The sequence below is a fragment of the Agrilus planipennis genome, unplaced genomic scaffold, assembly GCF_000699045.2.
Source record: "Agrilus planipennis isolate EAB-ADULT unplaced genomic scaffold, Apla_2.0 scaffold124, whole genome shotgun sequence".
Lineage (NCBI taxonomy): Eukaryota > Metazoa > Arthropoda > Insecta > Coleoptera > Buprestidae > Agrilus > Agrilus planipennis.
The window spans coordinates 91,794-104,145 of NW_020438950.1; the positions used below are offsets into that span (position 1 = coordinate 91,794).

General features: G+C 33.7%; 2 protein-coding genes across 5 annotated transcripts in view; both read left to right on the top strand.

Annotated features, from left to right (window-relative positions):
• Window positions 1-342: 342 nt before the first annotated feature.
• LOC112904553 lies at window positions 343-2,143 on the top strand. 2 transcript variants are annotated; one of them, XM_025974772.1, is made up of 4 exons: window positions 343-866; window positions 945-1,023; window positions 1,109-1,171; window positions 1,700-2,143. In XM_025974772.1, exons 1-4 carry the CDS (start codon window positions 818-820, stop codon window positions 2,091-2,093), a joined length of 585 nt encoding a protein of 194 aa, XP_025830557.1. In that variant the 5' UTR covers window positions 343-817; the 3' UTR covers window positions 2,094-2,143. The 2 variants fall into 2 exon arrangements, with proteins under 2 accessions (XP_025830557.1, XP_025830556.1); XM_025974771.1 differs by lacking the exon at window positions 1,109-1,171 and having other exon boundaries at window positions 344-866; window positions 945-1,086.
• A 2,486-nt stretch (window positions 2,144-4,629) lies between these two features.
• LOC108734989 (cytochrome P450 6k1-like) overlaps window positions 4,630-12,352 on the top strand; it is a 12,739-nt gene continuing 5,016 nt past the window's right edge. The window contains exons 1-3 of one of the 3 annotated variants that reach the window (XM_025974785.1): window positions 4,630-5,567; window positions 9,510-9,725; window positions 11,853-12,082. In XM_025974785.1, the coding sequence (XP_025830570.1) occupies window positions 4,712-5,567; window positions 9,510-9,725; window positions 11,853-11,890 (1,110 nt within the window). In that variant the 5' untranslated portion in view covers window positions 4,630-4,711 and the 3' untranslated portion in view covers window positions 11,891-12,082. Of the gene's footprint in view, window positions 5,568-9,509; window positions 9,726-11,852; window positions 12,083-12,352 lie in introns of those variants that run through there. The other 2 variants (XM_025974783.1, XM_025974784.1) reach the window with 2 other exon arrangements.

Consider the following 12,352-nt stretch of genomic DNA (forward strand, 5'->3'; position numbering starts at 1 on the left):
ATTTTTATTATATGACGGACCTCATGCTATTTTACGTAAGGCCGGACCTAATTCATGCGTTATCGGTGATCAAAAAGGTAAGGAACTAAATAAACAAAATATTATAAATTTAAAGTTATATAAAGCTGACCTTCTAACTTTGAATTAGTGTAGGAACTGCCTGTTGACTCTTCTTCGGCAATACTTAAATGTCGTTATTTGTAACTCTATTTAAGTAGGGGAGTCATGTGTTGGTTTCGCAAAGTTAAGGGGGGGTAACAAGAGTGGGGTAGTAATAGTAGGGGTGAGCGACTCAATGGTGGAGTGAAGTTGTATGTTGTTTTTTAATGTTTATTGTTTTATCTTTGCAGTATGCTGTTCTAAGTAATTGTAATTATTTATTCTAATTTATTACACATAAATTCATGTACTTCCCCTTACTCTGTACCGCTACAAAAAACTGCAACCTTGGATTTACACATTTATCTAATAAATTAGAAACCTAACCCTGACGATGCCTCGTAATTGAGTGCATAACGTTGGTTGTGGTTTCACATAAATAAAAAAAACCTTTGCCCTATATAGCTTGATTTCTTACATTATACAATTGCTTTTAGGGAAGAAACGGCAACAAAATTTTAAAATAATTAACTGCATTTTGATTGATCGTTAAGAATTTTATGTTGCACTTCTTTTTGTTTTTTAATATGACAGATTAGAAAGAGAAATAAACGTCAAGAGTTAATTTCAAGCAAAATTACTTGTAAACAGATAATTATTGCTTTAATGCTAGTTCACGAATTAATTTTTTGAAGAGCAGCAAGAACTATAGATTCTAATGTTTTTTTGCGTTCCAGTGAACAATTGGGAAGTTGAATCTGAAACCGGTAAAAGTGTTCGCTACATTTTTCTGTCACATTTTCAATTCTAATTTTTGTTATCTTCAAATTAAAATTACTTATTAGGCAAAAGTGGAGCATGGGATCACGTTAAAATTTTTTATAGAAAATTTGTTCAAACTTTAAAAGGTGTATCGGGGAAAACATGGATTAAATTACAAAAGTGGATTCTGGTTGATCCAACTCCCGAGCAAAACTTAGAAAGTTTGTAAGTTATTATNGGGGAAAACATGGATTAAATTACAAAAGTGGATTCTGGTTGATCCAACTCCCGAGCAAAACTTGGAAAGTTTGTAAGTTATTATCATCAAACTTTTCGCAGTTCTCCGAAAAACAACTTTCACTTCAATATTTCTCAATCGATTTTGATTATACGTTAATTTCAATAAAAATGAAGCAATCGCCTCCAGATATAAGTTAGTTAATTTAATTCGTTAAAAAATGAATAATTTAAAGAGATTAAAAACACTTGTTTATTTCTCTGACAATTGCCAAAGTTTTATAAATCGATTTGTAATGTACGAAAGTTGGTACTTGATCTTTTTATATCTTTAATATCGCAGAAACAAAAGGTGGTTACATTAAGGAAGCTAGCACAACGAAGTAGACAAAATGAACTTCAATTGTGTCGAAATTAGGGGATTTTTAGGGATTAATTTGATGTACTGTAGCACTTAATGATGAGATTCTCTAAAAACTAAATTGAACTTTTAAAATTCATTACACCAAATTTCTTCTAGTGTAATCATCTTGTTTTGTGACTTGAAAGAATCCATTATCAAAATATTGTGATAAACGTTATAAAACGAATAATTTTTTAGTTCTGATTTAGCTTTTTATTATCATCATCACCCTGGAAAGGATTTAAATACCAGTAATTGCTTTCTAAAACAGAACCAAAAAACAATGAAATCTGCTGGTCATTACGAATGTTATGATAAACCATTTAATATTTTTACCGCATCGTCTCATTTCGAAGAACACCATCCTGGTAAAGTTAGGAAAAAAGTGAAAACAAACGGCTCGTATTCTGGTAATTTGGATAAATCATCAAATTCACTCGACTCTTTCTTTGAAAGCATAGCAGACACAATAAAAAAAATGCCAGCTGTTGTTCAAGCACACTTGAGACTACAGATAGCCCAATTGGTGTTCTCACAAGAGTTGAAGCTGTTACAGTACCAATCAACTACCTCATTCGAAAATAATACATAATTCTCGTGAATGTCCATACCGTAGGTACCAAATAAATATTTTTATTTCAATATTTTTTTTAACTGATTTTTAATGTGTTAAAACGCACAGAATTGCAATGAATTTTCTTCTTCAGTTTTGACTATTGATTTTTATAAATTTCAAACAATAACATTAGTTTTCATTTTATTTTCTCTTGCATGTTTTATACAAAGTAAAAGTGTAATTTATTTCGGAAAGAGGTGAAAGGGATTAAAGGGATAAGGGTGACCTTGTAAAACACTACTTAGAGGTGGAGATGTGAAGGGGCTGGAGGTGTCGGTGAAAGATCGAATTGATAATGGTGCATATGAACCAACTGTCAATGGTAAGGGCGGGGGATGACTTCGGACAACACAAAACGTGTTTACCACCCCCTTAGTTTGGATATGAATAAACAAATAAGCTAGACAGTTAAGGGTTGGATGGGTTTATACTTGTGTGTAGAACCAACTGTCGGTGGTAAAGGTTGGAAAGGACCTTGCACAACATAAAAAGTGTTTACCATCCCCTTAGTTTGGATATGAATAAGCAAATAAGCTAGACAGTTAAGGGTTGGACATTATCTTGTATCAAATACAAGTAGCAGTATTTTATTTGAATATTATTTGAAACAGGGATTAAAAACAAGAACTGATGTCACTTCGTTCGATTGATAGTGGGGTGTCGTCACTGTTGATGCCGCTTAATTATTGTTTTTCTCAAAAAACTTGCTCTGACCTATTATTTATTTTACCTGACCAATCATCCGTAAATAATATCCATTGAATGCATCTTTCATTATTTTTATTCATAAGAAATGAAGTGGTAACATTTCCAAACAAATTTCACATCAAACGTATGACTTTCCACCTTAGAGGGTTTAAGTTCAGAATGAAATATATTTCAGTTTATTTTCCACAAGGCAATTTAACGGAACGGTATAAAAAAAAAAGTCGGACGGCTTTTAAGGTCCTATTGGTTTGATAAATATACTAGGTGAGCATTTGTTCTAGAGTTCATTGGGTAATGTTTAAACCGAGTTACTAACGATATTACTGGTTATTCAACTTATTTTTTGCAAACAGGTAAGGAAGAAAATATTAAAATTTCCAAAGAGTAACCAGGAATCAGACACTTTGCCTCTAGAATATCATTGGGATTTAACCCATAATCGGTTTCAAACTAAAGCAGAAAGACGCGCTACTATAAAGCTAATGCGGCTTCGAATCCTATTGTATTTAAGGAGGGAGATCAAGTCCTTGTTAGATCAAATCTGCAGTCTTCTGTGAAAGGTCGAACTATTCGTAAATTATTTTTATTATATGACGGACCTCATGCTATTTTACGTAAGGCCGGACCTAATTCATGCGTTATCGGTGATCAAAAAGGTAAGGAACTAAATAAACAAAATATTATAAATTTAAAGTTATATAAAGCTGACCTTCTAACTTTGAATTAGTGTAGGAACTGCCTGTTGACTCTTCTTCGGCAATACTTAAATGTCGTTATTTGTAACTCTATTTAAGTAGGGGAGTCATGTGTTGGTTTCGCAAAGTTAAGGGGGGGTAACAAGAGTGGGGTAGTAATAGTAGGGGTGAGCGACTCAATGGTGGAGTGAAGTTGTATGTTGTTTTTTAATNTTTCTTGCATTATTTTTATAATTGCATTAAAGATCAATATCAATTAGGGTTTAAAGTTGTTTTAATATTTTAAAAATCACACCGACGTTTCGCCTTGGATGTAAGATTTTTTCAAGGTAGGCTTTAAAATCAATTCTTGATATAAACACATTACTTATGTGCAATAGATGTAAAATAATAAATATAATAATAAACAATTAGAAACGTCAATCATTAACAGCATAATTATTATACAATTAAAACAATAAATAATATAAATTGTTTAAAAAGCCCGTCGTAACAAGACTTCACCATTAAAACGAACAAAAACCGTTTTCTCAATCTGTATTTCTTGTCGTAAAAAAAAAATTTAGATCTGAAAATTCGTTACGACGTAATTTTTAACTAATCTAATTTAATTTTACATATGTACTATTCTGAACAATGCGTTTATCTTTATCAGTACCATCGAATTAACAGTAGGTATAGTAGATATCGATTTCAAAAACCTACTTTGAAAAAGTCATAGACAATTTTTTTTTCTGTATTCGCTTTATCAAGTTATTTAAAGTTGACTTAAACAGGATTTGACAAATGTCGATGTTTGTACATGTGTTACTGGAAATATATTAAATCTAGGAATTGTATACAACTCCTAGGAAATGTATAAAATTCCGAGGCTATTTAGGAAATCTATAAAATATTGTTTCAAAGATTAAGAGCAAATTAACTGTTTTTCATTCGGACTTACGGAACCCTAAAAAGAGAAATCTTACAATTACCGAGTTGTCCTATACAAACATTGAAATTTGCCCACCCTTAACAATCGGTTTTATAAAAGAAATACTAAAACTTTTACTTCATTGTTTAGTTAAAATCAAATAAAAATTCTACAAATGGTTTTCTTGTTTTTGTTGTATTGTTGATGTAATTACTTTTTGTATATTATACTAAATTGCAGGTTCAGAGGTTACATAAACATATAGTATATCAATTGAGATGCATTCGCTATTACTGTTATGTATAACTTTTTACGTAATTTACAAATATCTAACTCGTAATTTCGATTATTGGGAACAAAAAAACGTGCCGTATATAAGGCCAAAACCGTTTTTTGGAAATATCTGCGAGGTGTTCTTTTTCCGAAAACAATTTGCGGTTCAAATAGCAGAACTGTACCATCAAATTCAAGATCGTATGGTGGGAATTTTCATTTTAAACCAACCATTTCTGATTGTGAAAGATCCCGAAATCATTAAACATGTACTCGTTAAGGATTTCGACATCTTCAGGAACAGAAGCATTTACTCCAATGAAAATATAGATTCATTGTCTGCAAATTTCATGTTTTTCGCCGAAGCCAATAAATGGAAAATACTTAGAACGAAGGCGAGCCCAATTTTCACTTCCGGAAAATTAAAAAACATGTACGGCACAGTAGGTAGCATTGTAAAAAAGTTTGTTAATTATTTAACAGAAGAAACAGTAAAAACTCCTATCCTGGACGCGAGAGAAGTATGTGCCCGTTATTCGATGGATGTTGTAGCCACCACCAATTTTGGCGTTGATGCCGCTTGCCTGAAAGATAAAAATGCCGATTTTTACTTGATCGGAAGAAGAATGTTTGATTTCAGCTACGAAAATACCATTCGACAGGCTGCTTATTTTGTTGCGCCTTTTTTTATCAAATTTGCAAAGTTGCAAACTTTCGATCGACATGTCTACAACTACATTAAGCATTTGACGACATCACAAATCAATTTTAGAGAAGAAAATGACAATTATAGAAACGGTGATATAATAGATATTTTGGTTGAATTTAAAAGAAGAAAAGTTATAAACGACATGATTTTCGGTAGGTAAAGGATTACGCCTACTATTATTATATATTTAAGCCTTATGTTATCCCCCAATTGTGTTTTAGTTGATATACAGTAAATCATATGATAATTTTATCAACGATTTTTAACGTCAAACATAAAAAGGATAATATTCACCTTTACTACCACACATTGAAGGTAGATTTCAAACAAAAATGTTGACCGGTTCCAACAATAAAAATTAAACTTTTAGTCGGTCTTAACGAATCAAAAGATATTTATAAAAAGAAAATGAATTATACCAGGGTTGTCCCAAAAGTAATTCACGTATAGTTGAGACATTCATAATTGGCATAGTCCGCAATAAAACTGTCGAATTTACTATCTTGTTTCAACTTACTAGAGCGTTTGCTGACAGGCGCCTACTTTTACTGAAGATAGACGTAGGAAATATCATAAACATAGGTAGGAATTGCAGCGGTCACTAATAAAGAAAAAGGAATAACATTACACCAGTTAATGTGTAACAGAAAGAGATGGACATACAGATAAGCAGAATTTGAGCATGTTGCCAGCATAAGACCTTAAAGAAAGTTCAACATTATCTGGAATTTAGGAATGTTAAAAATATAATTCCAATCAGGTAGTTATAACCTCTAACCGCTGCACCGCTTACTGTTATTCGGTTATCTCTTTTCACTTTATCTGTACCACTCATGAAGCATTTCAAAAGGACTACCCTTCCAACTGGAAACAAGAAGATATGTCCATTCTTACAGATAATTGCGGACTTTCCAAATTTTGATCGTCCCAACTATGGCAAATAATTTGCAACTTGCACAGTTGAATGAAAAGCCATTGTGTAGTTCAAAATTTTACGATCACGTCGGTATTATGTATTATTAGTTTTTGCGTGAATTAGAAATACCAAAGATTCCGAAAAAAGATGAAGGAAGTGCTTCTGTCGGGTTTCGGCGATCAAACAACGTGCGGAATAGACCAAGACGCACGTAATCCCTAAGACCCCGTCAAGTTTTGTTTTGGCTTGATGTCATCAAATTAGACATTGGAATTATTCAACAACAACAACATTCTGAGAAAAATTTACAGGATCTTGAATCGAATCAGCCTTACCTCTTAGAAAATTTAACAAGGAACAAAAAATTTCAAATGCAGTGTTGTTTATAATGTTGTTCCGGAAAGAGTCTGGGCTAGAACAAAAATGAAACAATTCGTGGTATTTTTTTCTTTTTTGTTTTCGTGGAAGAGGGGAAATCTTCAAAAGATACCCAGCCATCCGTACGACTCGGTAGTATTGGATTCCCTCCGAGGAGGACCTACCAAATAAAATCCCTCTACTCAAACTGTAGCGTTTGATTAGACCCTCTTCAGCCATTTTACTGTAAGTAAATGCCCGAAAAGGGCTCTTGGCTCTTGGATCTCATTATAACAGTAAAAGAATCCATAAACTAGGTCCTGGAATGTTACTTAACTAACGGTGTTCCGATCTTAAACGAATCTAAAGGACTGCATAACTTTAACGGTGTTGTAGGACACCAAAAATCTCAGACTTCCAAGTGTCGTATTTTGGCGTTGGGGCTTGAGCTTCCTGGATGAAAATGCACGCCCTAATATTGATCATGAGCCATAGAGCTTCTAAATAAATATTGCTAGGAATAACTTCCCTACCCAGAATATAGTCCAGGTCCAAATATACCCAACGTCAAAAGTTTTCCCCAAACTCAAGGAACCCATTTAGAGGGTTTTCGACGCTTATTAGGGAAAGTATGAGGCATAGCTGAGAGTATCTTCATAAACACTGCCGGAAGAAAAACAACGTGTTTGTTTAATGTACTTGGAGAGAGCAATTTAATCTATGGGGTGGAAATCTGGGGTTGGCAAGAACATAAAGGAATAGAAGAAGTGCAAGACAAGTACATCAAATGAACATTTAAACTGGACAGAACAACACTCGGATGCTGGACATAGAAACAAAAGGGGAAAAACCTGGCTGTAAAAACAGAAGAGAGAGCAGTAAAGAAAGATGAACAAATAACCGAAAACACAGGAAATGACTTGTTCAATGAATGCATAAGGGTTAAAAATAAATTATATCCAGACATGGTAGTAAGCAGAAAAAAGAAACATATAAACGTAATTATCTTTCCCGGGTGTGAATTTCCACCCGAGTTGAGGGCGAAAGCGGTAAATTTCCAGAAGGGGATGCCGTGATGTTTATTAGAAAAAGATTTTACCCTTCTCCGGGTATTTTCCAAGAACACTAAATTCGATTTCTTACCTGACAAATTATGTTTCACTTTCGTTGCTGGAATTAAGGAAAAGTATGGTACTTTCCGCAGAGGTATGGTAAGAAAATATTTATTGTACCTACAATAATGCACATTTCAGCACACAATGACTTCTCCTCAAGTGGAAGAAGTAATATGAGCCACTATGTGGCGAAAGATGTATTGTTGCCAACTGTGCATTACCTCTGGGATAATCCTCATATTTTTTTAGTTCACGTAAAAGCAGAATTGGGTACTTTAAAATCAACAAATGAGTTTTAGTTTTTAAATTATGAAAATAATCAGCCGAAAACTCATGGTGAAACTATTATAATGTTGTAAGTAATAATAAAAAGACACTTGGAAACAATAAATTTTATTACGAACTCGATGTACATTTCGTCTTCTTAGGATATCTTCAGGAATATTATTAAGTAAGTAACATTGGTTTTGAGTAAATCCTGTTTTATTTGACCTCTCAAAAAAGGGATAGTTGCCTACTATAGCGGATAATAGTCTAACGTAAAAAAATGGTACGGGGGATACCTGCCTCGTGCGAGGATAGACGTCTCACTATGATTTTTTCGGATAGAAACAAACTTATATGTATCAACTTATATAATTAGTCTTTACTATTTACTGAGATCCTTTGTTAAGTACTAGTCAAAATATTAATCAACATTATAAAATACTATTCGAGAAAGATTATTAACGATGTATGTCTGGAGCATGGCTTTGTACAGGAGTTAACAGGGGTAGACAAAATACCCTCTAAACTATAAGTAAATGACTAAAGTGTTATTTTAGAGATAGAACAATATGGTAATCAACTTGGGCATTAGCATTAATTAATTATCACCATATATTTCATAAATTCGATATATTTCGTTGATTCCTTTATGCTTTTTATCCTTTAAACTATCTTCTGTCCAGCTTATGTGGCGCAGCACTGCGTCTGGTTTTCGCGTACACCTGCGAGGCATTTTGCTCACTGCGCATGAAACACTTAAGTCTTTATTTTATTTAAAACAAGTTAAACACCAGAAAAAAAGGATCTGCCTTTGTTCGTCAATGAATTTATAGTTACGGATAATTGCCCCTAGAGCGATTATCCGCAAAAGTAAATAGGGTGACTATCCTTTTTGATACCCATACTCGCCCTTTCTATTTGCGAAATAAATAAAAACTATTTAACAATAAAATCTAATAAACAGTGGAATTTAAACTCTAGTGCAAGCAAATAAACAAAAAGTTGACTGAAACCACAATCTGTAATAAAAATATTCAATAGAAATTACTTAATAATATAATTCCGACGCCCGTCAAAGTTTGGCCCCGAATGATTTTTGCTTACATGGACAAAATGCTTGCGACTACTCTGACAATTAACAGGGCCCTGAGCTCTACGGGAGGGGCACTTCTAATTTTAGTAAAGGACTAATGCCATATACATCTCTAAGATAGTATATTAAAAAGCGTGGCATGTATCCCACTGAGGCAACTATCCGGCTTTTATCCTACTCAAAGGCGAAATGTACATCGACTTCGTAATAAAATTTAGTGAAACTTCTCCAAGTGTCTTTCTATTATTATTACTTTAGTTTTTAGTTGTCACTTCCTTTACTAATAAGATAAGACCAAAATTTTGTCTTAATGACGCGTAATAACCGTAAAACTTTCCTTTTTTAGAAAACAATTTTTTGTTTGGTCAGGTTGGCCAGGTTTTCTTTGCTGGTTTTGAACCTCTTACGGTTGCTTTATCCTTTGGACTGTACGAATTAGCTTTAAATCCTGAAATACAAAACAGAATCAAAACTGAAATAATTTCCGCCCTTCAGGAACATGAAAAGATTGATTACGAAGTTACACGGAACGGCTTACCCTACTTAGACCAAGTTATAAAAGGTAAAATTTGTTTTCAAACGTTTAAAATTGGCTTGCTGCTTTTAATAACCCCAAAGCAAAAAAATGTCCCCTAGGAAACTTTTGAGATATATAATTTCTTTCTATATTTTCAGCATGTGCTGTTCGAAGTATAGTGTAACGACAATAGCATAAATATAAAAAATGAAAAGTTTAGTACAAACAACGCTAATAGGGATTGTCGGCTAAAAATGTTGAGATCTGAACTGGTGCCAAATTCTGTAGAAAGTTGTAATATAATTACGTTCGTGTATATTAAATTTGTAAATTGGCAAGTTCTCATCGTCATCATAAGGTCGTCAGTTTTAAGACTGGTTGGACACGCACCTCCACTCTTTCCTAATCTGAGATAGTCATCGCATTTCTGTAAAATTAAAACATCCCATATCCTTAACTATTTGCGAAGTAATCTAATCTAGGTCTACCACTACTCTTCTAAACTTCTCTTTCTGCCTTTAATATGTCTCTGACTAGACCTTCATGCCTGAAAAGATGTCCTACCAACTTATGTCGCCTATTTTTTATTGACTTCTATAGAGTCCTCTGTTCTCTTATTTTCTCTAATACCTCTTCATTTCTAACCTTCTCTGTTCACGGTATCCTCATCATTCGCCTGTAACACCACATTTTCAACGCTTCATACACCTTTAACAATCTTTTTCTATCGAATTTCTAAATTAACTGTTCGCGAGCATAGGACTTCTGCACTATTCTTTGCCTTATATCTCTACTACTCCTTCCGTCCTGACTTATCTCATTTCCTAGAAACCTAAAACCAGCCACTTCTTCTAATTTTTGTCTCCTATCTTTATATTCGTTCTTTCCCTATTTCTTCTTGTTTTACTTTTATTTATTTTCATACAATACTGTTTCGTCAATACCGCTTCCATTTTATTTAAGACTATCTCTAACTCCTGCTTGCTAGATGCTAATACTGCTGTATCATCTGCAAATCTAAGCATACTAATATTTTGCCCCTGTATGTCTATCCCTACAGTTGTACTGTCTTTAATGATGTTGATGGCGTCTTCGATGTATAGATTAAAAAGTAGCGGTGACAGTGTGCATCCCTGTCTGACTCCCTTCCTAATATTTCTTATATACTTCTCTACGTTGCAGCTCCAACTCAATAACTGCCTGTTGTTCTTTGTACAAACTAAGTATCACTTTTATATCTCTCTAACTCGTCCCTACATTTTTAAGTATAGTTAGCATCTTGTCCCATTTAACATTATCAAAAGCTTTCTCTAAATCTACAAATCCTTTGTACGCACTCTTTTTTTTGTCTATCGTTTTCTATTGTTACCCGTAGACCAAGACCAAGACTATGTTTATCCTAAGAAGAGCAAGACCGAACGAACAAGACCAAGACCAAATACGCAAGACTAAACGAAAAATTATTACTTCCGATGGATTTGTGAATCAAACTGTTTGAAGCAACTTTAAAATATTCTTTTTTTGGAAGAAAACATTTTTAGTATTGGAAATTTTCAGTTTGCTTTACTATGTTTTAACATTAATGTAAAAAAAAAAAAACTTTACCACTGTTTCAAAAAAGGAATCTACAATAATGGCGTCGGAGTAAGTGTTTTTGTTCCTATGTCCGGATAACACATGGTAAAAAATATAGAGACAAAAACTACCTTTTTTTCGATATTTTTTACTTCTTTCAAGTACCCTTTACTATTTTGTTCTCTAAAGGGTCAATTTATGCGTTGAAGTAAGCGTAAGTTCTCGAGTTTCACAACCATCAACACTATTTTCTTTACGTTATGACAAGCTCGCATGTGTGACAGAAAATTTCAACATTTAAGACACTTTTATTTATTCGGTAAATAGAAAAATTTGTTCTTAAAAGAATTATTTAAAAAAAAAAACTTGTATATTAGGTCCAATGAGCAAGACCAAAACCAAGACTGAATACGCATGACCAAGACCAATACCAAGAGCGGGACAGTATTGTCCTTAGTCTTGCTTTGCTCATCACTATTTGTAATTTGAGACCCCTTCAGATCTCAGCCGTCGTTTGTATCGAACTTAGCTCCATTTTAGCATCTCTGCATTTTTGATGAAATATCATTAATTTTTGAAGAGTTTTCTCCTTTTTAGGTACAAATCTCACAAAAACATTTTATATTCAAGAGTAGCTTTCACCCCTCGACTTGGTTTGCATAAAAAGAAATCGAAATCAAAAATAATTTCAAAGGTCATTTAATCTTAATTGCATTCAAGTAACCATACGAACTAGTCGCGGATTTCGAACATTTGGGACCCGTTGTACGAGGGTGGATTGATAAGTTTCCGGCCTAACCAAGAGATGACGCCACTAGGCCTACCTTGAGGTGACATTCTATAGTACCATCCTTGGATAGCTTGTAGCTATAGTTTCAGCCCGATCTCCTTGCTAGTGTAGGTTTGACAGCACGCTGAACAAGACGCCTCTGTGGTTTTCGTAAAAATGGAAAAGCAGGAAAATCGTGCTGTCATCAAATACTTTTATTTGAAGGGGTTAACGCCGAAGGAAATTAAAAAAGAGATGGACTCAACACTGGGGACATCCTCCCCGTCATATTCAACCGTTAAGCAGTGGGTTTCCGAGTTTAAAAAGG